Here is a 27,385-nt window from a genome sequence, read left to right on the forward strand (position 1 = left end):
CTAAAACAGTACATTTTATGCTGCTTATCCTAGAAATAAGCAGTGGATTTTCCCCAAATCCATTTTAATAATGGCTTATTGACTTTTCTTTTAGGAAGCCATCCAAACATTTTTTAAACCCTGCTAAGCTAACTGCTTTTACTACATTCTCTGGCAACAAATTCCAGAGCTTAATTACAGGTTGAGTGAATAAATATTTTCTCTGATTTGTTTTAAATTTGCTACTTTGTAGCTTCATTGCATGCCCCCTAGTCCTAGTATTTTAGAATGAGCAAACAAGCGATTCACACCCGTTCCAATACATTCATTATTTATAGACCTCTATCATACCTCCTCTCAGCCGTCTTTTCTCCAAGCTGAAGAGCCCTAGCCGATTTAGCATTTCATGTGTCTCAAAGAGATTCTCAGCCCAGCGGCATTACCTGCTTTAAATAGCCATGCTTTTGATGGGAGACACATGAAATGCAGTCACTGTAAATCTTGTCCGATTATGAAAGAATGCATTCTTTATCAATCCTGTAATGTCTGTAAACTAAGACATATGACAAATTGCAAAATATGTTATGTGATTTATGTACTACAATGCCCATGAGGAAAAATGTATGTGGGCAAGACCATCCGCCCTTTACAAGTCAGATTAAATGAACACAGATTTAATATTTCCCATATTAAGGAGACAGCCCCTCAGGTATCGCTTTGTATGATGGCAAAACATAGTTTAGAAGGCTTTTCTGCATTGTTTCAGATCATGTGCCTCCGAATTTGAGAGAGGGCAATTGGGATAAGAGATTGACACATCTTGAACAATGTTGGATTTTTCTCCTTAATTCTTTGGCTCCTGCTGGGCTCAATTCAACTCTAGAATATATGGTGTTCCTTTAATTAAATATCTGACTTCTGCACAGGCGTCGGTGTCTTTCAATAAATATGCGCCATTTTGCTCCTGCATTACATTTCCTCCAAGCAGTGAAGAAACACAGAAAGGTATTTAGATCTCATGAGAAGTTTGTATTCACATCACTGTCCACTATTCTAACCTCATTTGTTCATCTTTTTTTATTTTGTAGAACTGGAGACATTTCAATGACCTCCCCCGAAGAAGCGGACGCGAAACGGGTCCCCATTAGGATAGTCATAAATTAAGATAAGTCTCCCCCAGTTATATTTATGCTTGTCAGCCATAACAAGGTCAGGACCTAAAAAATATAAGTTCCCGTACCTTGATTGAGACTGATTTTGATGATGATCACCATTGATGATTATGTCGACCTTACCAGCTAGTTTGCTGTATGTGGACACAACCAGTGATTAATATTTCAAGAAAATACTTGTACTTTTCAAGAAATAAACACAAACAAGAAATGTAAAGTTTACATCGCTCTATTTTTGAACATTATTGGGAGATTTTTTAAGGAGAGCCTATGATTGAACAAGCCATGTGCTGCTGATCATTAAGTGCTTTACAGCATGACATCAGCCACAGCACCTACTGAGGCCCCTATTTCCTCCTTTTTTTCATTATACAGCGACATGTCTGCATGCTTTCTTATTCTGGCTGGTTTGGATGGGATTACCCTCTTAATAATAGATTGGTGAAGGAAGATTTCCCTGCACTAAATTCATGTTGGCTTTTTTTCTCATTAATCCGTGCTTTTGAATATGCTCTGCAATTTTATTCTTTATGATAGTCTCTACCGTTTTGCCTGGCACCGATGTCAGTCTCACCGGTCTATAGTTTCCTGGATCACCTCTGAAACCTTTTTTTAAAAAAATCTGCATTACATTGGCCACTCTCCAATCTTCCAGTAGCATGCTTGATTTTAAAGAAAATTACATTTTACTAACAATAGTTCACAAATTCATTTTTCAATTCTATCAGTACTCAGGGATGAATGCCATCCTGTCCAGGTGATTTGCTACTCTTCAATTTGTCAAATTGCGTCATTACATCCTCCAGGCTTACAGAGATTTCATTCAATTTCTCTGACTTGTCAGCTTTGAATACCATTTCTGGCACGGGTATCTCTCCCAAATCTTCCTCAGTGAAGACTGAAGAAAAGAATTCATTTAATCTCTCCGCTACGGGTTTATCTTCCCTGTGTGCCCCTTTTACCCCTCAGTCATCTAGCGGTCCAACCAATTCTTTTGCCGGCTTCTTGCTTTTAATATACCTAAAATCATTTTTACTATGTGTTTTTGCCTCCAATGCAATCTTTTTTTCAAAGTCCCTCTTTGCCTTCCTTATCAGCACTTTTGCATTTGACTTGTCATTCCTTATGCTGTTTCTTATTATTTTCAGTCAGGTCCTTCTTCCATTTTCTGAAGGATTTTCTTTTAGCTCTAACAGCTTCCTTCACCTCACTTTTTAACCATGCTGGCTGTCATTTGGTTTTCCTTTTTTAATACACGGAATATATTTGGCCTGGGCTTCCAGGATAGTATTTTTGAACAGCATCAATGCCTGTAATAAATTTTTGACCTTCGCAGGTGCTCCTGTAAGTTTTTTTTCACTGTTCTTCTCGTTTTATCATAGTCTCCTTTTTGAAAGTTAAATGCTAACGTATTGAATTTCCTGTGTGTACTTAATCCAAAGCCGATATCAAATCTAAACATATTATGATCAATGTTATCAAGCGGCCCCATCACCATTACCTCCTGCACCAAATCATGCGCATCACTAAGGACTAGGACTAAAATTTTCTTCCTCTTGTTGGCTCCTGTACCAGCTGTTCCATAAAGCAGTCCTTGATTTCATCAAGGAATTTTACCTCAATAGCATGCCCTTTTATTCATTTACTCAGTCAATATCAGGGTAATTGAAATCACCCATTATTATTATGTAGCCCAGTTTGTTAGCCTCCTTAATTTCTGATAACATTTCTACATCTGTTTGTTCATCCTGGCCAGGTGGACGGTAGTACACTCCTATCACTATCCTTTTCCCCTTTACACATGGAATTTCAATCCATAGGGATTCTAAGATGTGTTTTGTTTTCTGCAGAATTTTCAATCTATTTGATTCAAGGCCCTCCTTAACATACAATGCTACCCCTCCACCAATTCGTTCCACCCTATCATTATGATATAATTTATACCCAGGTATGACAGTGTCCCCCCATCAGATCTCAGAGATGCCTATTAGATATATTGCTCTAAATGAAAAATTAGATATAACTCTACCATCTTATTTCTTAGGCTTCTGGCATTCGCATATAGACATTTCAAACTATGTTTGTTGTTCCTATTTACATCTTCTTCACTAGTTGACAGTGTTAACATAGTAACATAGTAGATGACGGCAGAAAAAGACCTGCACAGTCCATCCAGTCTGCCCAACAAGATAAACTCATGTGTGTATCCTTACCTTGATTTGTACCTGCCTTTTTCAGGGCATAGACCGTACAAGTCTGCCCAGCAGTATTTCCCGCCTCCCAACCACCAGTCCCGCCTCCCATTACCGGCTCTGGCACAGACCGTATAAGTCTGCCCTCCTCTATCCTCACCTCCCAACCACCAACCCCTCTTCCCCCACCTGCTCCACCACCCAATTTCGGCTAAGCTGCTGAGGATCCAATCCTACTGCACAGGATTCCTTTATGCATATCCCATGCATGTTTGAATTCCGTTACCGTTTTCATCTCCAACACCTCCCGCGGGAGGGCATTCCAAGCGTCCACCACCCTCTCTGTGAAAAAAATACTTCCTGACATCTTTCCTGAGTCTGCCCCCCTTCAATCTCATTTCATGTCCTCTCGTTCTACCGCCTTCCCTTCTCCGGAAAAGATTCGTTTGCGGATTAATACCTTTCAAATATTTGAACGTCTGTATTTGCAATCTTTTGTCTGCTTTTTATTTAAAGACATCTGGTCTAGTATGGTCTCTCTTTCAACTTCACTATGAGGATACCCTATCTCCCTGTTTTCATTACTTCTTTGAAAGATACCTTCTTCCGAACCATGCGTTTCTGAATGACTGTCAGCCTTCCCTCAGGTTTTAGTTTAAAAGCTGCTCTATCTCCTTTTTAAATGCTGATGCCAGCAGCCTGGCCCCACCTTGGTTAAGGGTGAGCTCACCATTCCAGAATATGCTCCCCCTTCCCCAGAATGTTGCCCAGTTCTTTACAAATCTAAAACCCTTCTCCCTGCACCATGGCCTCATCCACACATTGATACTGTGGAGCTCTGCTTTTCTCTTGGGGCCTGTGCGAGGAACGGGGAGCACTTCGGAAAATGCAACCCTAGAGGTTCTGGGATTTGAGCTTTCTACCTAATAGCCTAAATTTGGCTTCCATAACCTCTCTCCCACATTTACCTATCTCACTGGTACCCATATGTATCAAGACAGCTGCCTCCTCCCCAGCACTATCTAAAATCCTATCTAGGTGATGTGGCAGGTCCGCCACCTTCGCAACAGGCAGGCAAGTGACCAGGCGATCCTCACATCCACCAGCCACTCAGCTATCTACATGCCTAATAATCGAATCACCAACTATAACAGTCATCCTAACCCTTCCCCTCCTGGGCAGAAGCTTCTGGAGACACATCCTTGGTGCGAGAGGATATTACACAGTCCAATAGCTCGGTGCTAGTGTTGTATACTATCACAGAAGGAATTGTGTTTGATTTTCAGCTCAGGTCTTTCATTCCTCAGGTTGGCTGGGGTTGAGGATACTACAAAGACAGCACTTACAATCCAAGGAAGCAGGCAGATCATAGTAGTTGTGATATGGTCACACACTATGGGCAGAGTTATACCCCATTAACCATAGGGTTCTGAAAGGAGCCATAGTACATGGTCCCTGTAATGCAAAATAAAATAAAGGTAGGCAACAACAAAGGTTCATGATGATAGACCCCAACTCTGATTCTGACTGTGCTAGATGCCCAAAGAAACAGGAAGCATTGCAGTTTGAAAATGAATTGAAGTGTAATATCAGTCAGAACAAAAAGACAATCTAGCACCATAGAAGTCAGCTCACTTTTTCCTTTCTTCTGCATCAGAAGGAATGGATTTGTGTAGGGGTGCCAGTTCCTCCTCATGAGAGATTACCAGTTTTGCATTAACTTGTACTCCTGATATTCGGAATGTTGGCCCTTTCACCTTTCCACGTCTGCCTCCTAGAATCAAAAAGGCATACAAACTATGTATCTACAGCAATTTAACCAATAGTATATGAAATAACAAGACTATGTAGATGTTTCAAGTTATCAATGCATATATTAGACATACTAGTTTATATTTTGGTTTTATTCTTTTGTCCAGGAGTATTTGTTTTTATTATGCATTTCAAAGTTTACATCAAAGCAAAAACTGTATATAGGATAGTAAGCAAGTAACTTATATCAAAGGAAATTACAATTATCAAAAAGAAAAAAGCGAAAAACTTATTGAACAGCTCAATTGTATTGACCCTGGAGTAGAAGTCTAACACTTGAAAGTTGACTCTTTGGGCATTTGGACATAAGTGGCATTCAAGGGCAGAAAGGATTCTCACTTCAAATCCAATGAACTTCAACTCTGCATGTATTTGTAGTCAACAAACAGCATCAAAGGACTGCCTGACACACCAAGCAGCATCAAATTTGCCTCAAAGAGTGCCAAGGACAACACCGAGGTCAGCTTGATAGGGAAGTGGCTAACTTCACGGCTGTTGTCTGAACCTCTGAAAACTGTAGCAGCTACAGTCAAGTATGAGAAGCTGTACTCATTTCAGGGAGAGAGGAAGTGGCCTACTGGTTAGAATAAAAGGCTAAGAACCAGGGCTCAAATCCCACTTTTGCTACTGACACTACTTGTGACTTTGCGCAAGTCACTATCTCCCATTGCCTCAGTACCCATTTAGATTGAAAACTCCTTGGGGAAGGGACAAATTGTACGTATGACCACTATACAAATACTACATAAGTCCTATACTATTACAAAAATGGGTAAGTTAAGTCTTACCTACTAATTTTCTTTCCTTGAGCCCCTCTAGACCAGTCCAGATGGTTTGTGCTGTCTTGCCAGCAGGTGGAGACTGACAGCGTCTATTATTGAAGAACCCTGTGCCAACTCCCTGGACAGTATTTATTTACCGCCTTTTTTAAGGAATTCATTTAAGGCGGTGTACAATTAGAATAGAACAAACCTGAGCAATAGGCAATTACAGCACTAAAAATATTCAAACAACAATATAAAGTATGGTATGGTATACTACTTACAATGTCAACACAATACGTAATAGAACATTTTAATTGACAGTGAAGGGTAAAGCAAAGATGTAACATAGACAGGTAAGAGTAAGATGAGTTAGAAAGTAAGGTGACTGATTTAAAGGAAGTTGCACACGAGGTCAGAGAGATGATTAAATATTATCTCAGCTAGGGTAGGAGTTAGTAAACATGTCCCGCTGCAGTATGTGAGCCCAAGTCACTCCTTATATGTGTGAGTGAGACTAACAAGTTAGTTACTTCTTCCATTAAAGGCCTGGTTGAAGAGCCAAGCTTTCACCTGCTTCCTGAAGTAGAGATAGTCTTGTGTTAAGCGGAGCCTTTCAGGCAGTGCATTCCAGAGTGTGGGGGCTACTCCGGAGAAGGCTCGCTTGTGGGTATCACATTGTGTAATGCCTTTTGGAGAGGGTGTGGTTAGCGATAGTCCTTGGGAGGATCTTAGTGTCCTTGGCGGTGTGTGGAGGATCATCCTATTCTTCAGGTACGCGGGACCATTCCCTTTCAGGGCCTTGAAGATCAGACATAGAATTTTAAATTTAGCCCTGTATTGTACTGGTTGCCAATGAAATTTTTGCAAAAAGGGTGTGATGTGGTCACGTCGCTTGCAACCTTCTATGAGTCTTGCTGCTGCATTCTGAATCAACTGAAGCTGGTACAGGCAGTGCCGTAGCGAGGGTGCCTGACACCCGGGGCGGGCCGCCGCTGCGCACCCCCCCCCCCCGGGTGCAGGGCACGGCGTCCCCCCTCCGGAGCGCACCCCCCAAAATGCACCCTACCTTGCAGCGGGGGGCAGGCGGGAGGGCCGATCCGCCCCCAGTGCACGTCACTGGGAGCTGTGTCGGCTCTGCTGCTTCCCTGCTTTCTCTGCCCCGGAACAGGAAGTAACCTGTTCCGGGGCAGAAAGAGCAGAGAACCAGCGAGCCGACCCCCCCCCCCCCCCCCCCAGCGCGTGCACCCGGGGCGGACTGCCCCACCGCCGTCCCCCCTTCCTACGCCACTGGGTACAGGCCCTTTGTAGTCAGACCATTGTATAGTGAATTGCAGCAATCCAGTCTTGATGTTATCATGGCAAGCAAAACTGGGATAAGATTTACCTTCTCGATATAAGGAGAGAGGCAGTGTAGCTGTCGCAAATAGTAGAAGCAGCTCTTGAAGGTTGCTTGGATTTGGGGAATCAGAGTAAGTGTTGAATCTAACTGTATTCCAAGGTTCCTGACTTGTGATTTGAGGGGGGAGTTCGTACTTCTTAAAAGGAATTTTGATGTCGGGTATGTATCCACTTGTGTTAGGGACCCAGAGAACCTCAGTTTTATTTGGGTTCAGGCAAAGTTTGTTGCGTTTAGCCTAATCATGAATTGATGTTAGACAGGTAATCATTTTATTCAAGGCTGTAGGTAAGTCAGGTTCAATGGGTATGAGTAGCTGCACATCATCCGCATAGATGTAGAACTGAGTGTCCATTAACTGAATTAGCTCAGCTAGTGGCTTGAGGTAGATATTGAAACAGAATAGGTGACAGTATCGATCCTTGTGGTACCCAGCAGGTCAGTGTCCATGGTGGTGATGAGTTGCTGCCAAACATTATGGATTGTTGCCTGTCTGATAGATAGGATATGAACCAGGTAAGTACTGTTCCATTGATACTTGTTTCTGACAGTCATGCTAGCATGATATCATGATCCACAATGTCAAAAGCAGCTGAGAAATCTAGCAGTATTAACATTGAGGCGAATCCCTTGTCTTGGTTTCTGTGAAGATCATCTAGTAGGGATACAAGGACCGTTTCTGTTCCATAACAGGGTCTGAATCCAAATTTACATTACAAAGCAGAAGATCAAAAGGCAATTAAAAGAAAAAAAAAACTTCTCTAGGAACTAATGAACTGCTCAACCGAGAACCACTAATGAAAGATAAAGCCCTCCAGACAAAAGATCCAACTGAGAACCACTAATGAAAGATAAAGCCCTCCAGAGAAAAGATCTAACAGGAATAATGAATTAGCCAAAATCAAAATCTTTGCACTTCAGGAAATAGAAAATAAACTGATGCTAAGAACTATGGGTGGGTTCTAGACTGGTCTGGAGGGACTTACTGTAAAAAAAAAAATTAGTGGATAAGAACTAATTTACACCCACCAGACCAGTCCAGACACCTGGGACACTGAAAACCTTGCCGCTAACACTTGGGACTCAAGGGTCCCATCACTTCACGCTTGAAGATCCAAACCGTAGTGATGGACAAAAGAAAGCATAGATTTCCAGGCTGTCATTTTGCAAATTTCATGAGGAACGAGTGCTCCGCTCAAAAAAGCAGATTGACCCTTGTGAAATGAGCTTTCAAAACTTCTGGAACCAGATAATCACAGAAAATTTACACAGAAGTAATAGCCTCTTTAATCCATCAAATAACTAATTGCTTTTGATGCTGCCTCCCCTCTAAGGGCTCCACTGAAAAGAATAACGGGCTTAAATGATTTCCATATTGCCTTTGTACTCTTCAGGCAGTTCTTTAACGAAGTCTCACATCCAATTTGTGCAAGGCAGCTGCACAAAAGAGACAGTCCAATTTCAATGGAATGACACCACCACTTTAGGAAGGAAGGATGGAACCGGTGTAAGCACAATCTTTTCCTTGCTAAAGACTTAAAAAAGTTCTCTACAGGACAAGGTCTGCAATTCTGGAATCTGCGTAGCTAAACAGTTACAAGAAACACTGTCTTAAGGATGACATCTTTTAAGACACGGAAGCTAAAGGTTCAAAAGGTAGGTAGGCAAGACCAAGTTTAAATATGGGGGGAGGGGGGAGAAATCAATAGACAATGTGATGAATTGTTAAGTTTAACTTCGCAGAAAAAAGTATTACAACCAGATGCAAAGTCAAACTTCTGTCCTTCATTAGACCTGCTTGGCTACGATAGAGGATCCTCTACTTTCAAATGCATTAAGTCCCTGTACCAGAGTCTTCTTGGCCAATCCAGAGTGTTCAATACAACTAGACTCCAATGCTTCACTAATCTTTTGAATGACTATGAGCGACCACAGCTGAAACACAATTAGAAAACCCAACCACAGCCATGGCTGAATTAAGGCATCTATTCCTTTTGACTTCCAACTCTTTCTCTGACTGAAAAAGGCTGGAACCTAGTTGCATTCTGGCCTGTTGCCATCAGATGCTTGATCAGATAACCCAACAGTGTAATACTTCTAAGAAAGTAATCTCTGCTAGACTTGGTATTTGGATCCAAAGAACTCCTGCTGAGATAATCTACCTGAACATTTTGGGTCCCAGCCACATGTGCTGCTGAGGTGTCACCATCTGCACCTTTTCTGCCACTTGCAAATTCCTTGTTTGTTGACATAGGCTACTGCTGTTGCACTGTCTGGAGAAAATCCTTATGCTGTTTTGAAGTAGCTGACAAAACTCCATGAGAACAAAGTAGATCGCCCATGCTTTTGACTACTGACTGATCAAGGATCTTCTACCGATTACCATCAACCTTGTCCCCACTTGATGAGATAACATGCCCCCCAATCTGAGCCTTGTATCCAGATTTGGATGTTCAAACGCCTTCCTTTGGACAGATTGTTGCTGCATTGCTACCAATCAAGACACTGCCTTACAGTGCTGGTGGTAATACAAGGTGCAACTCTTGACTCTGTGGAGATCATTGAGACAGAAGAGATCTCTGTAAAGGTTTCACATGCATCCTGGTCCATGCCACTAAAGTCACAGCCATCAATTCCAACATTTGAAGAAGTGCCACACCATTGGGCTACAAAGAGGGAGAAGGTGTGTGATCTGAGATTGTAACTTTTCCCTTCTTATTGCAGGATGGAACAATTTGCCCCTAAATATTCCAACATTTAAGTTACTCTTGGATAATCTAATATCAATCCCAACTCTATGACTGTTTTGCTTTCTTGGAACAACTCTGCTCTTATTAACCAGTCACCTAAATAAGGATGGACCAAAATTCTCTCTCTGCATAAGGCAGCTGCCACCACCACCTTTGTAAACATAAGTGATACCATAGCCAGTCTAAAAGGAAGAGCACAAAACTGGAAATGTCCCAAGATCATGAACCCCAGGAAATACTGATGAGATTTCCTTATGGGAATGTGTTTGCAAGATTCTACTATATTTAAACTCTCCACGCCATACCAACACAATCACAGACCTTAAAGTTTCCATTCGAAAAACTGGAATCTTGCAAAACTTGTTCACCTCTTTGATATCAAGAACTTTGAGCCATTTCTTTCATTTAAAGAACCACAATGTTACAACTATATTATTGAGATTGTATGAGTGAGGTGAAACTGCAAATTTTAAAAATTCATATTTTGCCCCTCTTTCAAGAGCTAGTTAACAAAAATACAACAAACCTCGTGGATCATTCATGTTCAGAAACTCTTCCCACTGAGGCCAGTGAAGCTTGAACATGCTACAAGAAAGGGTATGCCTAAGTCTGGGAAGGGAAAGAAAACAGCTGCTACTATGCCAGCTTCTACTGGTCAAGTAAGGACAGTGAGGACACACCTTGAGAATAACCCTCTCTCCCAGTCATCAGACCAATGAGAGTCCTCCAGTCACCAGGCCTGCCATCTGGGTAGGAAGGTTTGAAGATAGAGGATGAATGGGAAGGGGAAGATGGAAGGCTTCAGCCTGTGTGATAGCACCATATTTACAACTGTCATACACCACTTCTCTAAAGATTAAGTTGTACATGAAGGGCTGCAGAAGTCATGAACACATCACAATGAAATTATAAGTGCTTCACCATTTCAATACAAAATGAAGTGTCCAGAAAAGGACCCACAACATTATTCCAAATAACCCAAAAATGTCCTACTGCAGCAAAACCTTTAGCCTGAAATACATTTCTGAGTACTTTATTTTCAATAGGATGGAGCTCCAGCACATTGAACTCACAAAAAATTGAGCTTCTAATTAATGAAATTCTAGAATTCATTAAGCTAGCAGCTCAGTGGCACTGAAAACTTCATGAGTGTGTCAAGGTTGAAGGACACAACACAAATTATGAATTAACTAAGAAAATTATACTAATGTATTTTCAAAGGTCATACTAATTGCAAATATTTTGAAAGGTAAGGGGTCCCATTTTTTCAGGATAGTAGACATGTTTTCTGTTGTAACATACCTGCTCTTTCCGATCCTGAGGTGTTGTCTTTCAAAGCTTTAATACAACCATTGTGCACCAGCTCCCCAAGGCGTCGAAGGTCAGTCTCTGATTTATCAACCAATTCAGAATCGCGAGCTATAGCATCCAACCTGTAAGAAAGCAATTTTACAATTTCCTGATATATAACAATTCATGGGGAACATGTGAAGGCATCAAAGACAGCAGTTTATGCAGAATTTAAGAAATAATACTTAGGCAGAGCTTTCCAAACTTTTATCCAATAAGGCCACAGTTTAAAATTCACATCACCCCAACCATGAAAAAAAAAAAAAAAGGAGACTTCCATGTTCCTCCTCTCGCGCATCAATTTCCGTCTCTTCCCACCTATATTGAAGGCAGAACAACAGCAGTGGTGGTAACAGTAAGAGCAGTGAGCAAAGGAGTCTTTTGTCTCAGTGTGCACTCACAGATCCCAGTACTCTACATAAATTTTCAGTCTAACAGGAAGTCCTCAAAGAGGACACAGAAGGACCTGTGATCCTTCAATGAATCACAAACACCATATTGACTGGCAGAACTGGGCACAGGTCTCAATGAAAGTCCATGGGACAAGCAGCAGTCCTGTTCCTGTGATCTAACTAATGTGACCCCACTTGAGCTTCTGACTTACAGTCTGGGAACCACTGATTTAGGACAGGGCTTCACAACCCGTGGTACATGTAACCCATGGGGACAGGCCTGCTACAGAGAAGGGGTATGCATGGAGAGGCAATTTCCTTCACAGGATGTGGCACCTTTTTTTTTCCTGCTATGGCTATGGGAACCTGGAAATCAGCAAGCTGCAGGAATGAGAGAGGAAAACACATGAGAAACTGTTTTGTGCCTTCTCTCCCTCCTTCCCTATCCTCCTCATGCTCTGTCTTTTGTTTGACTTGGGTCATTCCCTCCTCCCCAGCTAAAGAAAATACTGCTGGAGAGGAAATGACATCACTCACCCTGCAAGACATGCGAATAGAGAACTCTATACTATGATCTGAATAGGAGCAGCCTAATGGTTACTGCAGTAGCCTGAGAACCAGGTTTAATTCCCACTGCAGCTCCTTGTAATTCTAGTTAAGTCACTTAACCCTCCATTGCCCCAAGTACAAAAATATCACCTGTATATAATATGTAAAGCACTTTCCTCTATTGCCCCAAGTACAAAAATATCACCTGTATATAATATGTAAAGCACTTTAATTGTAACCACAGAAAGGCAGTATATCAAATCCTATCCCTTTCCCTATCTAATAAATGTGATACATTTTTTTAATGTTTAACTCCTCCCCAGCCTTGTCTGTATGGTGCCCGTTGTGTAGACATGCTGGTGCTCCCAAATTGATGGTGGTAACTCGCAGGGAAACTGTGCATCTGCTTGAGTTGTCTTACAATGGCACCGAGAGGCAACAAGATGATGGCAAGCATGCCGCTTGAATCCCCAGGGACAGAAACTGAGCAGCATGTGCAGTCCCATGCAAACATGGAGGAGCCACGAGCGACAAGGAGGGCTTCCAGTGTTGGTTTACGGATCTCAAAGGAGAAATTGAAGTTACTAAAACTGAGGTGCAAATGTGAGCGACTTGCGTGAGGAAATGGGGATGATAACCAGAAGACTACAAGAAACAGAGATGAGAACAGAAACAGGGAGTTGATAGGTGTACAGGCAGTAATGCAAAAAATTACAAGTTGCGGAGAGACAAATGCAGGAAGATAGAGATGGAAAATAGGATGTACAGGAATAATCTGCACATATGTGAAGTTCTTGGAGATTTATAAGGACTGTAAACTGATGGCAGAGAAAATATGTGCTGAAGTGCTATGAGCTGAACTGTGGACTTTAGTGCTCTAATGTGAAATTATACCGAGCTCACAACCTAGGAATAATGCAAACAGGGACACTTCATCTGAATCCTTGAATTTAAGATTGAAGAAAGGATCACAGCTATAACATGCAAGAAATGTAAACTGCAGTGGAAGGTTCACCAGAAAATTCTCCTGATTTGGTGGCCACTATACTGCAGAGGAGAAGGGAATTTCGTGCAGTAACTGCAGGACTACAGAAGGGCAATATGCAGTACAGATGGATTTTTACTTTTGATGTGGTTTTCACCATGGGAGGTATAAATAAAATGATGAGCTCTCGCAAGGAATTTTGGACCGCCTCAAGGAAGGAGAAATTAGGTTTTACCTGATATTTCCATTAGTCCTTCCCACTATTCTACTCTAATCTAATGCAAGTCTTAAATTCCACAATAAGCCTCTCAAACTCTATATGGATCACATAAAGACAACCAGGCATACCTGGGAAACTACTCAAGTTATATAAATCACATAATAATGTTGACAACCTAAATATCCAACCTAACACTGAAGACAGATATTTCTTGTTTTCAAAGATTTTCAAAATCTCGAGTAGCTGTTAAATTGTCTAACAGTTGAAGGTAAATATTCCATATCTTAACTCCTACAAATGAGAAGGCGGATTGAAATGACATCAAAAACCTAATTGTTTTAACAGAGGGTACATGAAGTATTAGAAAGTCTCTCAATTTCTTAATGCAATCAACAGCTGGAAAATTCATGAGACAGCATAAATTGAGGAGCCATATAATATCTTGAATATCATAACACAAATTCTGAAGTCTATTCTAGCTTGAATAGAAAGCCAATATGCCTTAATCAACAATGGTGTCACTATATCAAATCATTCTGCACCACGAATCAGCCTGACCGCTGTATTCTGCAAACTTTTCAAAAATATAAGATTACATCCTAAAAATAACACAACATATTACAGTAATCCAGCTGACTCAATATTAGGGCTTGTTGTGGACCTTCAAAACAGTGTCTAACGTTTCCTAATCTTTGAAAGCAAAGAAAAACTTTGTCAATGAAATGACTTGTTTTTCAAATGATAGTTTAGAATCTAAGATCATACCCAATACTTTAAAATCTGTCACTACTCTCTACTGGCAAACATGCGTCATTAATCAAACTTTGACACAAGGCAGACTGGGTAGAATTAAAAGACAGAAGGAACTTAGTTTTACCTAGGTTCAGTTTTAACTTATGAGAAACAATCAATTTTCCCACAATATTAACTACTACTACTACTTAGCATTTCTATAGCGCTGCCAGGGTTACGCAGCGCTGTACAAGTTTAAACATGGGGAAGAACAGGATTGGGGTAACATGATATTCAGCCATAGAGTTGATATCTTTTGATTGATCAATTGACATTAATAGTGTAATATCCTCTGCATATATGAAATACATGATAGAAAATCTTTCCAGAGTCTTCCCCAGAGATGACATAACTATGTTGACTAAAATGGGAGATAACGGGGAGCCCTGAGGTAATCCGCAATCAGTGGACCAAAATGATGTAAATTATTCATTTTCATCCTATAAGTCCTCAAAGTAAGAAAGTCTCTGAACCACTCCAGAACTGGGCCCCTAATCCCAATTTCATCCAATAAATACAACAGAACATCATGATCTACGACATCAAAGGCTGCTGCCAGATCGAACTGGATTAGCAAAATCTGTGGGATAGCTGTGTCCATCAACCATCAGATGGAGATAGATATCTGAAAACTGAGCTCAGACATCTCTTTTGGCATCCAGTGTCCATCTCATCAGTATATATGTAGACAAGCAGGAAGGAGAAACTCAGAATAAACCCAATATCCTTATAAAATTTGCTAACCTAACACTAACCAGATGAGCAAACATGTGGGCCTTTCATCTCTGAACAACTTGTAGAGAACAAGGAAGCACCAAGCAAGGACACAGTTATTTGACCCATTACTTCGAACCAACTAAACATCTCAGAATCCTCGGGTGGGCCTCTGGAATAGTGGGAAGGACTAATGGCAAGAATATTATTAGATAAGACCTAATTTCTCCTTCCATAATGTAGCCTCCCAGTACTCCAGAACCCTGTGGGATTTTAATAAGCAATCCCTAGAGTGAGTTGGATCCTGGCAACGATGCCTTGAGGACCAAAGCCCCAAAACTGGCTTCCAAGAGTGCTGAAACATCCATAGTGCTTGGCAAAAAGTATGCATCACCCATGTCGCCGTCTATATCAGCCGGAGACAGTAAGGTAGTCTCTTCCTAGGATGACGCTGTACACCTTGTAGAATGAGCCGTCTGAGAAGCCTGCTTCCCCACAAGCAAATAAATGTATATAATTAGATCTGCCTCACCCATTTGGGCAGCGGAAGCCATGGGCTCTCTGTACTATCCTAGAGAGAACTGCAAATCCCCTCTAGATACTTAATTACCCCAATCCTGTATCTGCGCATGGCAGGTCTGCATAGACCAGGCTGTAGCTAGGTCTGTAATTAGAAAGGAACCCAGTATTCAATAGATATAATAAGATAGTTTATTATATTCTTACCAATAGCAGTATAGGCAAGTCAAGCATTCACATAATGGAACCGCATATCATGGTACGTCCTCTCTCTCTCTCCAGCCTTCTGGAGTCTTCCTTCTCTGTTCTTCTTCTCCTCTTGTCTGCTCTAATACTCTCCAGACTGGTCCTTATATACCATTTTGGCTTCATTGGTTCCAATAGACCCAGCTGTCTCAACAGGGCTCCTAGCCCTTATCAGTTTAATTAAAATGACTTCACATGTTCTCAAGCCCTAAGTATAAACAAAATCTCCTGAGAGCCCATCTGTGAGATGATCTCACAGGACATGTTGCCCTCTTCCGCTCCACCTCCTCCCTTGGTGTGCTTATCCCCCTTGCATCTGAGCTTCTAATGACGTACATTAGCCCTAACAGCTTTGCTCATAACTTCTCACAGGTGCCAGTCCCAGGAATGTTTCCAAGAGCAAAACCCCTTCCCTTTCCAGCTCAGCACTTGTTACAGTGAAATATAACTGTGTCAAAGGTGATCATTGATTCTTACAAGCTAGCTCTCTTTTGTATCAGAGATGATTTTGATTTTAAGAGGCCTAGCTCTTATTATGAGCTATTGGCTTGTATTTTACTGAGAGCAAGGGCTAGCATAACTCTTCATAAACTAACGTGATAGTCTCCTTCAGCCATCTAGCAACTCCCAGATATCTGAGGTCTCTAAACACACCGAGAAGTTTCAAGAAAGAATACTGAGCCTCTTCATCCTCTCTGTGACAGGATGGAAACTCCACAGATTGGTTGAGATGAAATGTGGATACCACTTTCGGAAGAAAGAAAGGAATGGTGTTAGAGGGAGACTTCCACCTCTGAAAAGCAAAGAAAAGGATCCTGTCAAGAGAGAGCCTGAAGCTGCGAAACCCTACATGCCGACATAACAGCCACCAAGAAAGCTGCTGCTGTTATCATACGATATTTTAAGGAGGCTTCTGAAGAGCCTGAAGGATTAAATTAAGGCTCCACTCTGGACACAGCAAAAGAAAGGGAGGCCATAAGTGGCCTCTTCCCCAAAAGAATCAAACAATATCTATCTGGATGAGCCACAAGAGACATCATCTGTAATCGGCCCCTGAAACAGGTCAAAGCTGCAACCTGAACTTTTAGAAAACCCAATGCCAATCCTCTGAAGACCTGCTTGGAGAACACTAGGATGTTCGCGACCTGAGAAGAGAAGGGAGATAGTCCATGCTCACCAGCCTTCGAACGTCTTCCACACCCTCGCATACGCCATGGATGTAGAGCACTGCCAAGCCTGAAGCAAGGACCAAATCAGAATAATCTTTTTGTCTCAACCAAGTCCTTTCAATGGTCAAGCTGTAAAACCAGAGGAGCATGGATCCTGCATGAGCACCAGACCTTACTTCAGTAGGCTGTGCACCTGTGAAAGATACAGAGGACCCCCATTCGGCAATTGAATCAAGTCTGCTTACCACAGCCTCCATGCCCAATCTGGGGCCATGAAAATTATTCGACCCTGCTGTAATGTGATCCTTTGAACACACGGCCTACCATGGACTGAGGAGGGAAGATATAGAGTAGATGTGTCTCTGGCCAGGGCTGCAGTAAGGCATCGATCCCCATTGAGCCTGGTTCTTTCCAATGGCTAAAAAACTTGGGTACTTTGGCATTCCTTTTCATTGCCTTCAAGTCCAGAAGCGGAGACCCTCATTAGTCCACTATCAGCTGAAAGCCCTCGCTGGATAGTTCCCATTCTCCTGGGTCCAAGGAGTACCTGCTGAGAAAGTCTGCCTCCACATTCAAGGATCTCCGTGATGTAAGCTGCTGACAAGCAGAGATTTTTCTCTGCCCAACTCAAGAGGAAGGTCGTCTCTACCGCCACTGGATGACTGTGTCCCGCCTTGCTTGTTGATATAAGCCAGTGGTTCCCAAACCTGGTCCTGGAAGCACCCCATCCAGTCAGGTTTTCAGGATACCCACAATGAATATTCATGAGAGATTTGCATAACACAAACTCACCACGCTGTCTTCTAAAGGAGGCTTCGATGGTCATTGATTGGGGGGGGGGGGCAGATAGGGAACTCAGAGACCTCTGAGATGTACCTCTGCTCCACTTCTCTTTTTTAGGAGCTAGAGCCAAAAAAGGCACCCCTCAAACTCAACTGAAACCCAGGTATAAACTGGGTCAGGAGAAAGAGCCCAAAGGCATCCCCAAGTTGACAAACTGCAGAAATAGTGGTTCAGAAAAAACAAGCCAAAAAGGTCCCTCCAAGGACTGTCTCAGAAGAAAAAGCCTCCACAGAAGGAATTATAGCGCAACTGAAAACTAGCTAGAAACAAAGTCAAAAGAGCTCCAGGAATAAGGTGTGTGTGGGGGGGGGGGGGGGGGGGGGGGGCAGAGAACACCACCGAACACTGTCCACCAGCAAAGCAAAGCCACGCTGCCAAACTAAGCACAAAACAAAGAGAGAACACGGAGTACTGTTAAACCAGAGACTTTGCTTTTTTATTTTTTAACACAAAAGCAAAGATGAGGCTCACCTCTTAGAAACTCAAGGCCTCTAGACAGCACCAGGGGCCAAGAAACAAAAAGAAATTAAATCAAGGCCAAAGAACCGGAGGTATAGGGAGGGAAGGAGGGACCTGGCTACCTGGGTTTGACACGCCTAGGTCACCATCAAGCTCATTTTCAAAGCACTTAGCCTCCCAAAGTTCCATAGAAACCTATGGAACTTAGCCTCCCAAAGTGCTTTGAAAATATGCCTCAATGTGATCCCCATGGGCCACAGCCTCAACCAGCAGCCAAAAAAGAGTCCTAGGAGAGAAGCAGAGAAATTAAGAGCTAGAATGAATTACAAGCACTGCTGACCCCAGCAACATTCCACCCCCCCACCCCAGAACTAGGAATCCCCAAGGCCTATCAGAGCAGTCGAGACTGCACAGGCTTGCAGGTCTATCAACTGCTGAGTCTGAGAAATACTGACTCTAGGAGGGACTGCACAGCTGACTTATAAGCTCCACCAGAATTCTGTAGTTCTCAGTCTACACCAGTCTGCTAGTCGGAGTGCATAACCCATCCGTCTAGGCCAGTCTGGACTGGTGCTAAGGAATGAAGGTTTCTCTTGGGACTTCATGTTGTATCAGGGCACCCGGCGGGGATGTCTCATATCTCCTACTCTTTTCAGCTTTTCTTAAGCCTTTAGTGGAGAGTATGAAGAGCAATGGGAAAATTAAAGGCCGAGACTCCTCTAAAATAATGCTATATGCCAATGTCTTCATGTTCACTATACAGAAGCCCTCCATGATCCTTCTTAGCCGAGTAGAGAACTATGGGCTTATAGTGCTGTACCTGTATTTAAAGTAAACAATAGTAAATATCACTGTGTATCTATGAAAAGCTGAGGAGTTGGAACTAAAGGTCACCCTCCTTTTCAGGTGGGCTCCTACTAGTGTTAAATACATGGAGGTTCATATAGCAGATGATTCCTCTCTTATGTAAGGGCTAAACTATGAAAAATTAATTTCCGCTGTACAAATTGGGACCAATTATGATTTATTCTGGCTAGGTCAAATAGCCAGCATAAAGATGAATATTCTATCACTGTTACTCCACTCACTCAGTCCATGGCAATACTACTACTACTACTACTACTTAACATTTCTAGAGCGCTACTAGGGTTACGCAGCGCTGTACAATTTAACAAAGAGAGACAGTCCCTGCTCAAAGAGCTTACAATCTAATAGACAAGTGAACGGTCGGTCCGATAGGGGCAGTCAAATTGGGGCAGTCTGGATTCACTGAACGGTAAGGGTTAGGTGCCGAACGCAGCATTGAAGAGGTGGGCTTTAAGCAAAGACTTGAAGATGGGCAGGGAGGGGGCTTGGCGTAAGGGTTCAGGAAGGTTGTTCCAAGCATAGGGTGAGGCGAGGCAGAATGAGCGGAGCCTGGAGTTGGCGGTGGTGGAGAAGGGTACTGAGAGGAGGGATTTATCCTGTGAACGGAGGTTACGGGTGGGAACGTAAGGGGAGATGAGGGTAGAGAGGTAGTGAGGGGCAGCAGACTGAGTGCATTTGTAGGTAAGAAGGAGAAGCTTGAATTGAATGCGGTATCTGATCGGAAGCCAGTGAAGTGACCTGAGGAGAGGGGTGATATGAGTATATCGGTTCTGGCGGAATATGAGACGTGCAGCAGAGTTCTGAACAGACTGAAGGGGGGATAGATGGCTAAGTGGGAGGCCGGTGAGGAGTAAGTTGCAGTAGTCCAGGCGAGAGGTAATGAGAGCGTGGACGAGAGTTCGGGTGGTGTGTTCAGAGAGGAAAGGGCGAATTTTGCTGATGTTAAAGAGGAAGAAGCGACAGGTCTTGGCTATCTGCTGGATATGCGCAGAGAAGGAAAGAGAGGAGTCAAAGATGACTCCGAGGTTGCGGGCAGATGAGACGGGGAGGATGAGGGTGTTATCAACTGAGATAGAAAGTGGAGGAAGAGGAGAAGTGGGTTTTGGTGGAAAGACGATAAGCTCGGTCTTGGACATGTTCAGTTTCAGGTGGCGGTTGGACATCCAGGCAGCAATGTCGGATAAGCAGGCCGATACCTTTGCCTGGGTCTCCGCGGTGATGTCTGGTGTGGAGAGATACAGTTGGGTGTCATCAGCATAGAGATGATACTGGAAACCATGAGATGAGATCAGGGAGCCCAGGGAAGAGGTGTAGATTGAGAAGAGAAGGGGTCCAAGGACCGATCCCTGGGGAACACCAACAGATAAGGGGATGGGGGTGGAGGAAGATCCATGAGAGTGAACTTTGAAGGTGCGGTGGGAGAGATAGGAGGAGAACCAGGAGAGGACAGAGCCCTGGAACCCAAATGAGGACAGTGTGGCAAGAAGTAAGTCATGATTGACAGTGTCAAAAGCGGCGGATAGATCCAGGAGGATGAGGATGGAGTAGTGGCCTCTGGATTTGGCAAGGAACAGGTCATTACAGACTTTAGAAAGTGCTGTTTCTGTCGAGTGAAGAGGGCGAAAACCGGATTGAAGCGGATCAAGGATGGCATGAGAGGAGAGAAAATCAAGGCAGCGGCTGTGGACTGCGCGCTCAAGTGTCTTGGAGAGGAAGGGTAGGAGGGAGATGGGGCGGTAGTTGGAGGGACAGGTAGGGTCTAGTGATGGTTTTTTGAGGAGTGGCGTGACTACAGCATGCTTGAAGGTGTCGGGGACAGTTGCAGTGGAGAGAGAGAGGTTGAGGATATGACAGATGGGGGGGGGTGATAGTAGGAGAGATGGTGTTAAGTAAGTTGGTGGGGATGGGATCAGAGGAACAAGTGGTGCATTTTGAGGAGGAAAGAAGGCGGGCGGTTTCCTCCTCGGAGATATCAGGAAAGGAGGAGAAGGAGGTCTGGGTTGGTTGGTTGAGGGAGAGGGTTGAAGGGTGAAGAGGAGGAGGTGGCTTGGTAGTGAACTCAAGGTTGATCTTTTGCACCTTGTCGCGGAAGTAGTCAGCCAGTGATTGAGGAGAGAGTGACGGGGGGGTGGGAGCGGAGGGCACTTTGAGGAGGGAGTTAAGGGTGGCGAAGAGACGACGAGGGTTAGAGCTGAGAGAATTAGTCAATTGGGTGTAATAGTCCTGTTTGGCAAGGAATAGTGAGGACTGGAAGGAGGATAGCATGAATTTGTAGTGAAGGAAATCTGAATGGGTGCGAGATTTCCTCCAGAGGCGTTCAGCAGATCGGGCGCAGGAGCGAAGGTAACGGATGCAAGGGGTCAGCCAGGGCTGGGGATTAGTACGCCTTGTGGGACGGGAGGTGGATGGTGCAAGGGTGTCCAGAGCAGAGGAGAGAGTGGCATTGTAAGCGGAGACAGCCTCGTCAACAGACTCGGAGGACATGATGGAGGGGAGGAGATTAGAAATACTAGGAATTATGTTACGCTGAATGAAAAGGAAATGTTTCTGGCATTTGGAAGCATAACCCCCTCCCAAGTATCCCACACAGTTTTAAATCACAGTAAAGAACATGGGGCTATACCAAATCTGAGGGAATAATATAGAGCAGCACAATTAAGAGACATGCTAGAGTGGCAAGATTCCCATAAAATGAAAGTTTGGGCTAGGCTGAACCAAGAGATGATGGGGGAGGTTTATCTTTGGGGTACCTGTTGACTAACTAAAGGCATCATACTCAGTTTTTACACTTAAACCCATATTTACAATTGACTATCTTGTTATGGGATAAGGGGCACACACACAACTTCTAGGGTGTCACGTCTGTGGCCGTGACCACCCTCAGACTTACCTTCTTTCTGGGGATCAGACGCTCTGCTGGCTTCTGTCTATGTTTGTGTTAGTCTTTGTCTCTGTCCTGGTATGCTGGCTGCTTCCAGCATGAACCTGATTGCTTCACTAGACCTCACCTGTGTGGGCTATGCCTCTCTAGGGAGCCAGCATCTAAGATGGCTGCCACCGGCTCTGTGCCAGCTTCCAAGATGGCTCCTGCTTGTCTTTCCTGTGGGCTCACTTCCTATGTGTGTCAAGCCTCTCCTTGGGGTCAGTGTACTTCCTGCTTTTGTCCTACTGCTGGTGACTCATCAGTGAGAGCCTTCATAAGGAAGGACTGTGCTTGCAGTCGGGGCCTTTGCATAAGTGTTATGCTCTTAGGCCAGGTCAGGTTAGTAAGTGTCTGCTGCACTACTGCTTAGCCTCTCTCTCTGGGTTACTGCCCAGCTTCTTTCTATGTCTGTTGTCCTTCCGTGGGGGGTCTTCCCTGCCACTGTCTGTCTGTGGACTGCGGGTCCTTCCTGGCTTACCCTGTGTTTGGGGTGAAGCCTCTGCTCCAGGCTTACCCTGTGTTTGGGGTGAAGCCTCTGTCCCTGGCTTACCCTGGGTTGGGGTGAAGCCCTTGTCCGGGTTGGTTCTCTGTCTGAATGTGAAGTCTCAGCCTTTGTGAGTTCCCCAGTCATTGTGTGGAACGGTTGTGGCTTCAGACCCTTGGCCTGTTCTTCCTGGTTACTCTGTTTGCTGTGCTGTCTGCCCAAGACTCTTGGCCTGTTATTCCTGGTTTGCTCTCTTTACCCTAAGTCCTGCCTTGCCTAGCCTAGCCTGTGTGCCTACCCTGCTTGTATATCCTGAATCCTATATCTGTCTAGCTAGAGTGTTTTTTTGCTGGGTGGTTATTCCTGTATCCTGTCTCCACCTAGCTAGAGGGTTTACCCTGTGGGTATTCCCGGATCCCCGTTCTGCCTAGTGTGTATGCTGCCCTAGTCCTTGCTCCTGCTAGGCTTCTGTACGCCTTGTGTTCCTTGGTCTGTCTTCTGAGTCTTGCTAGTGGCTGTGCAGCAGCACACTGTCTGTGTTTAGTTCCTAGTCTGGTCTCCCTCTGGATCTTTAGTTCCTGCCTTATCCTGCAAGTCCTGCCGGCCACCTGCACTTCGGAGCTCAACTCCGGAGGAACGGTGGCTAAGTGCAGGTGAAGCTGTTCCTGTTTTGTCTGTTCTAGTTGCCTGCCTTGTACTACTCCAGTCCAGAGTTCCAGTACTGCTCTTCTGTGTTTCCAGTCCCGAGGTGGTCTTGCCTGCCGCTGCCGCTCCTCGGCAGTGGCCCAAGGGCTCACGTACTCCAGTCCTGCCTCGAGGACCTGACAGAATGCCTAGGCCCTCAAGAACGCAACATAGGGGGAAAACTTTACTCAGGTTTTCTACCTTTTCACTAACACACTAAGACTGGCTGCACACATTCCACCTTTAAGAAATGGCAGGCCAGGCACTTCAGCTCCCTGGCACAATTTATGCGGGGTGACAGCTTGATGATCAATGTGGGCTGGGGGATAGTGATTTTTTTTAGGATATAAGCAGGTTTGGCATTATATTCAAGATGAACTAGGAGTGAGAGTTCTCTTACAGAAAAAGGCTCCTTTTAAGGATTTTTCTGCTAAATTAAAAAAAGTGACTGGAAAGGCCTCTCAAACATATATAGTAGGTTGATCACAACATCTGAAGTACAGGGAACAGGATTTGGGGAGCAGTATTGCTCATGAGGAAAGGGGATTAATATTCCATAGTGTTGAGAGTTGCCCAAATTTCTGCCCAATTACTGGAAATGGTTTACAAGGTCTTCTACAGGATGTACATTATCCCAAAGAAGCAACAACAGTGGTACCAGACAGGGGATAGGAAATGTTGGAAGGGCTGTAGGCAAGAGGGCTCTTTCCTGCATTTATGGTAGGAATGTACTACAATATGGAAATTATGGAAAGAGGTGGGTGTGCTAATACTGGAGGTGACACAGGAAGATGACAGAAATTAGTCTTAAGTGTTGTTTCCTTAATATGTTAAATATTAAGGTTAAGGATGGGGCTTTGAGGTTTACTTCACTGTGTAAGTTAGCTACCAAGAGCTGTATCGCCCAACACTGGAGACAACCTACAGTGCCCATGAAAATGGAGGCGATATAGAAGCTGTGGACATATGCTCAATGGAACATACCACTTCTTATCAGGATCATAATCTTACTGTGTATCAAGTAGGCATTTTGGGATCCTTTTCTATGATGGTGAACATTCGGGATGACCTGGACGAGCTAAGGGAAGCGATGCTTTCATACACTAGACTATTTATTGAACTTGATGTGTGGGTATGGGGCTTTGATGGGTAGAATGTTTATTTGCTCTTTTGTTCACATTAATAAAAATGGTTAAGAAAGGAACTGCTGTCACTGCTGCTGAAAGACTGATCTCTGCCCTCCATTTCATTCCCTTCCCCTCAAAGGAGGAGAGACAAGAAGAAAGCAAAGTCCTGGGTGTGTGTGTGTGTGTTTTTTTTTTTGTTTGTTTTTTTGTCCTCTCTGGGATATGTATAGTGGACAGAGGAGATGGGACAAAGAAGGGGAGTTTCAGGCAAGTAGTAAAGAAAACTGGAAGAGAGGGGGAGCAAATAGCAAAATGGGAAACACAGCAAAGGCGAAAAAAAGCATGATGAAGGGGAAGGGCTTGTGAGGCACAGGGGGAGTATGGGGGCAAATAGGAAAAGAGAAGGAAAGGGGTAGAGAGGCGGTGGAAGTGAGAGGAGAGTGTGGGGTGTGGGGGTGAGCTGGGTGAGTAAGTGGAGGAGTGACCAAGTTCATGTGGAGCGTGTGAGGGGCCTCGAGTAAGCAATCAAGGGATAGGGGAAGCAGGGGAGAGATGAAGTAGGAGTAGAGAGGATCAAGAGGAGAATCTAAAAAAAAGGGCTGAACTGGGGGCATCACTCCTCAGGGGACAAAGCAGATGCCTACAGAGAGCAAAGGCACAGTAGTAAGGGGCTTGAAGATGTACTAGGGCCTCAGAGCCCCTGTTCTTGTGTGCGGGGGAGGGGGGGAATTATGATGCTGGGGCCAAGGCTATCAGGCAGGTTGAATCCCCTCTCTATTTCCTCAGGGGCCCAGGGTCAGACCTATTCTCTCTCTCAACGGCTAGTGCTGGGTCCCTACAGCGGAAAAATGTCTCAAGCACAGTGGTGAGAAAAGGTGGCAGTGCTGCAGCTGCCATGGCCCCCTCGTTTTTTTGTGCATGTGTGAAGGAGACAGGATGAATTCTGTTGTAGCTACCAAATACCAGTTGTTCTTTTGTGCATCTGTATGTGTGAGAAGGTAGGGGGGTGCTGGATCTGTTCCTCCTACTGGGGTATTTTCATATGTTTGGTGGCACTTGCTACATCAAAGGTAAAGAAACACTGATTTAGGGGTCAAGATGGCGACAGAAGCGGAAGTGAGGCAACCCAGCTCCTGAGACTGGAAAACGCTTTGGCACGAGGAAAGCTCTTCCCGATTTCGTTATGGGGAAAAGAAAGGGAAAAACGACGGTACCTTCCTCCGTGGCTCCGCCGTCTACTCCCGCCACCCGCCAGATGACTTTGGAGAGCTTTCGAGTGGGTGCTCTTGGAGAACGAATACCCACTTCAATAGTCTCGACCTCTCAGGGGGCCGAGCGCAGCATGGAAGGAGTGACATTGAGTCCTCCTTCCCTAACTGCTCCTCCGCGACCCGGAGGCGATTCTCTGCCCGTGGGGTCACGTTCGCTGGAGGTTTTGGACTTACCCAGACCTGCAACGTTCGTTGAGGGAGGACCTATGGGCACTTCTACCCCGGTAAAAGAATTACCACCGCAGGAATCAGTGCAGGTCGCTGCTTCCATTTCTCGGGAGATTGCAACTGTGACTGCCGGAGGTTTAACGAGACCAGCAGTGGTAACTATGAATACGCTTTGGGATGCCATTCAGGCTGTGAATAGTACTTTACTTTTGATGAACAATATAGTAACAAGTGAAATATCAGACCTGAAACAGTCTAATCAAACTTTGCGCGAACAGTCTCAAGAGCAGCAAACTAAAATAATGAAAATAGGAGAGGCTGAAAAACTACAGAATATTACCTCAGCTTTAATTAAAGAAAGAGAAACTCAAGAGAGAAAATTGGAATTCCTTGATAATAATGGGCGTAGAAACAATTTGAGATTTTTGAACTTTCCGAAGTTACCTATGATAAATGCGAGAGATATGCTTAAGAAATATTTTACTGAGATATTGGAGATTCCAGTGGAAGGGTTTCCCCCTATCACGAGATCCCAATATATAACTGGTATATCCACTCAATCAAAAGAACAACCTCAAACTACTTCACCCCCTGAAAAGAATTTGATTGAATTCTTGCAGAACTCTCTCGAATTGATTTCTGAAAGAACCACACTACTGATCGAAATAATATTCTTCAGTCATATTTCCGACATATTAATGACTCCTTCTTGGGACAAAAGATTCAAGTGTTTCCAGATTTAGCTCGGATCACACAAAAAAAGAGAAAAGAATTTCTTTTGTACAAACCTAGGGTTCTGAAACTAGGTGCTACATTCATATTGAAATTTCCTTGTAAATGTTTTATTTCTCTTGATTTGGTGAATTATATTTTCTTCACTCCCAAGAAGTTGTTAGTCTTTATTGAATCAAAGGAAATGGCTATTCCAACCATGGGGGTACTCTCTTAGAAAATTATGCTGACTATTGGCTGTGCTCATTCGTTATTCCCTTCCGCTATGTAATTGAATTTTTCTTTTTTTTCCCTTCTGTATAAATTCTTAGTATCTTGACCAATAATTGTGGACAAAAGAAAAAAAATAATTTTCCTTTAATTATACTAGTTAGTATAATGCTTAATATTGTATAAGTGATATGTTTCTGATATTTCATTACATTTAGGTTAGTTGATGTAAATGTTAAATTTATAAATAAAATGATTTAAAAAAAACACTGATTTAGGAGATAAAGAAAATTGAAACAGTATGTATATGCAGCCCTCACCGTAATGCAAACACATGATAAAACCAGGAATGACAAACTCCAGTCCTCAAATACTACAAACAGATCTGCTTTCTTAAGTTAATTTAAATACACAAATGAATCCATTCTTACATGAACACAATTATCTCTTCTGAAAATTAATCACAGAAATAGTAAATTAGACTTAATACCTTTGTATGTCCACATCTCAGTTTTCATTTTTTTTACCTAAATGCTACAAACCTTAGAGAGTGATATACTACAAATAAACAACCTTGAAACTTGAACCTGTTTGTGGCAATGAAGAATGGAGTTTG

The 27,385-nt window shown here is 43.5% G+C and overlaps 1 protein-coding gene across 1 annotated transcript in view; it reads right to left on the bottom strand.

The window, feature by feature from the left end:
- Positions 1-27,385, bottom strand: part of CHD1 (chromodomain helicase DNA binding protein 1) — a 560,349-nt gene that overhangs the window by 152,153 nt on the left and 380,811 nt on the right. The window contains 2 exon segments of the mRNA XM_030193417.1: positions 4,979-5,117; positions 11,368-11,498. Of these exon segments, the coding sequence (XP_030049277.1) occupies positions 4,979-5,117; positions 11,368-11,498 (270 nt within the window).

Source organism: Microcaecilia unicolor, chromosome 2 (genome assembly GCF_901765095.1).
Source record: "Microcaecilia unicolor chromosome 2, aMicUni1.1, whole genome shotgun sequence".
NCBI lineage: Eukaryota > Metazoa > Chordata > Amphibia > Gymnophiona > Siphonopidae > Microcaecilia > Microcaecilia unicolor.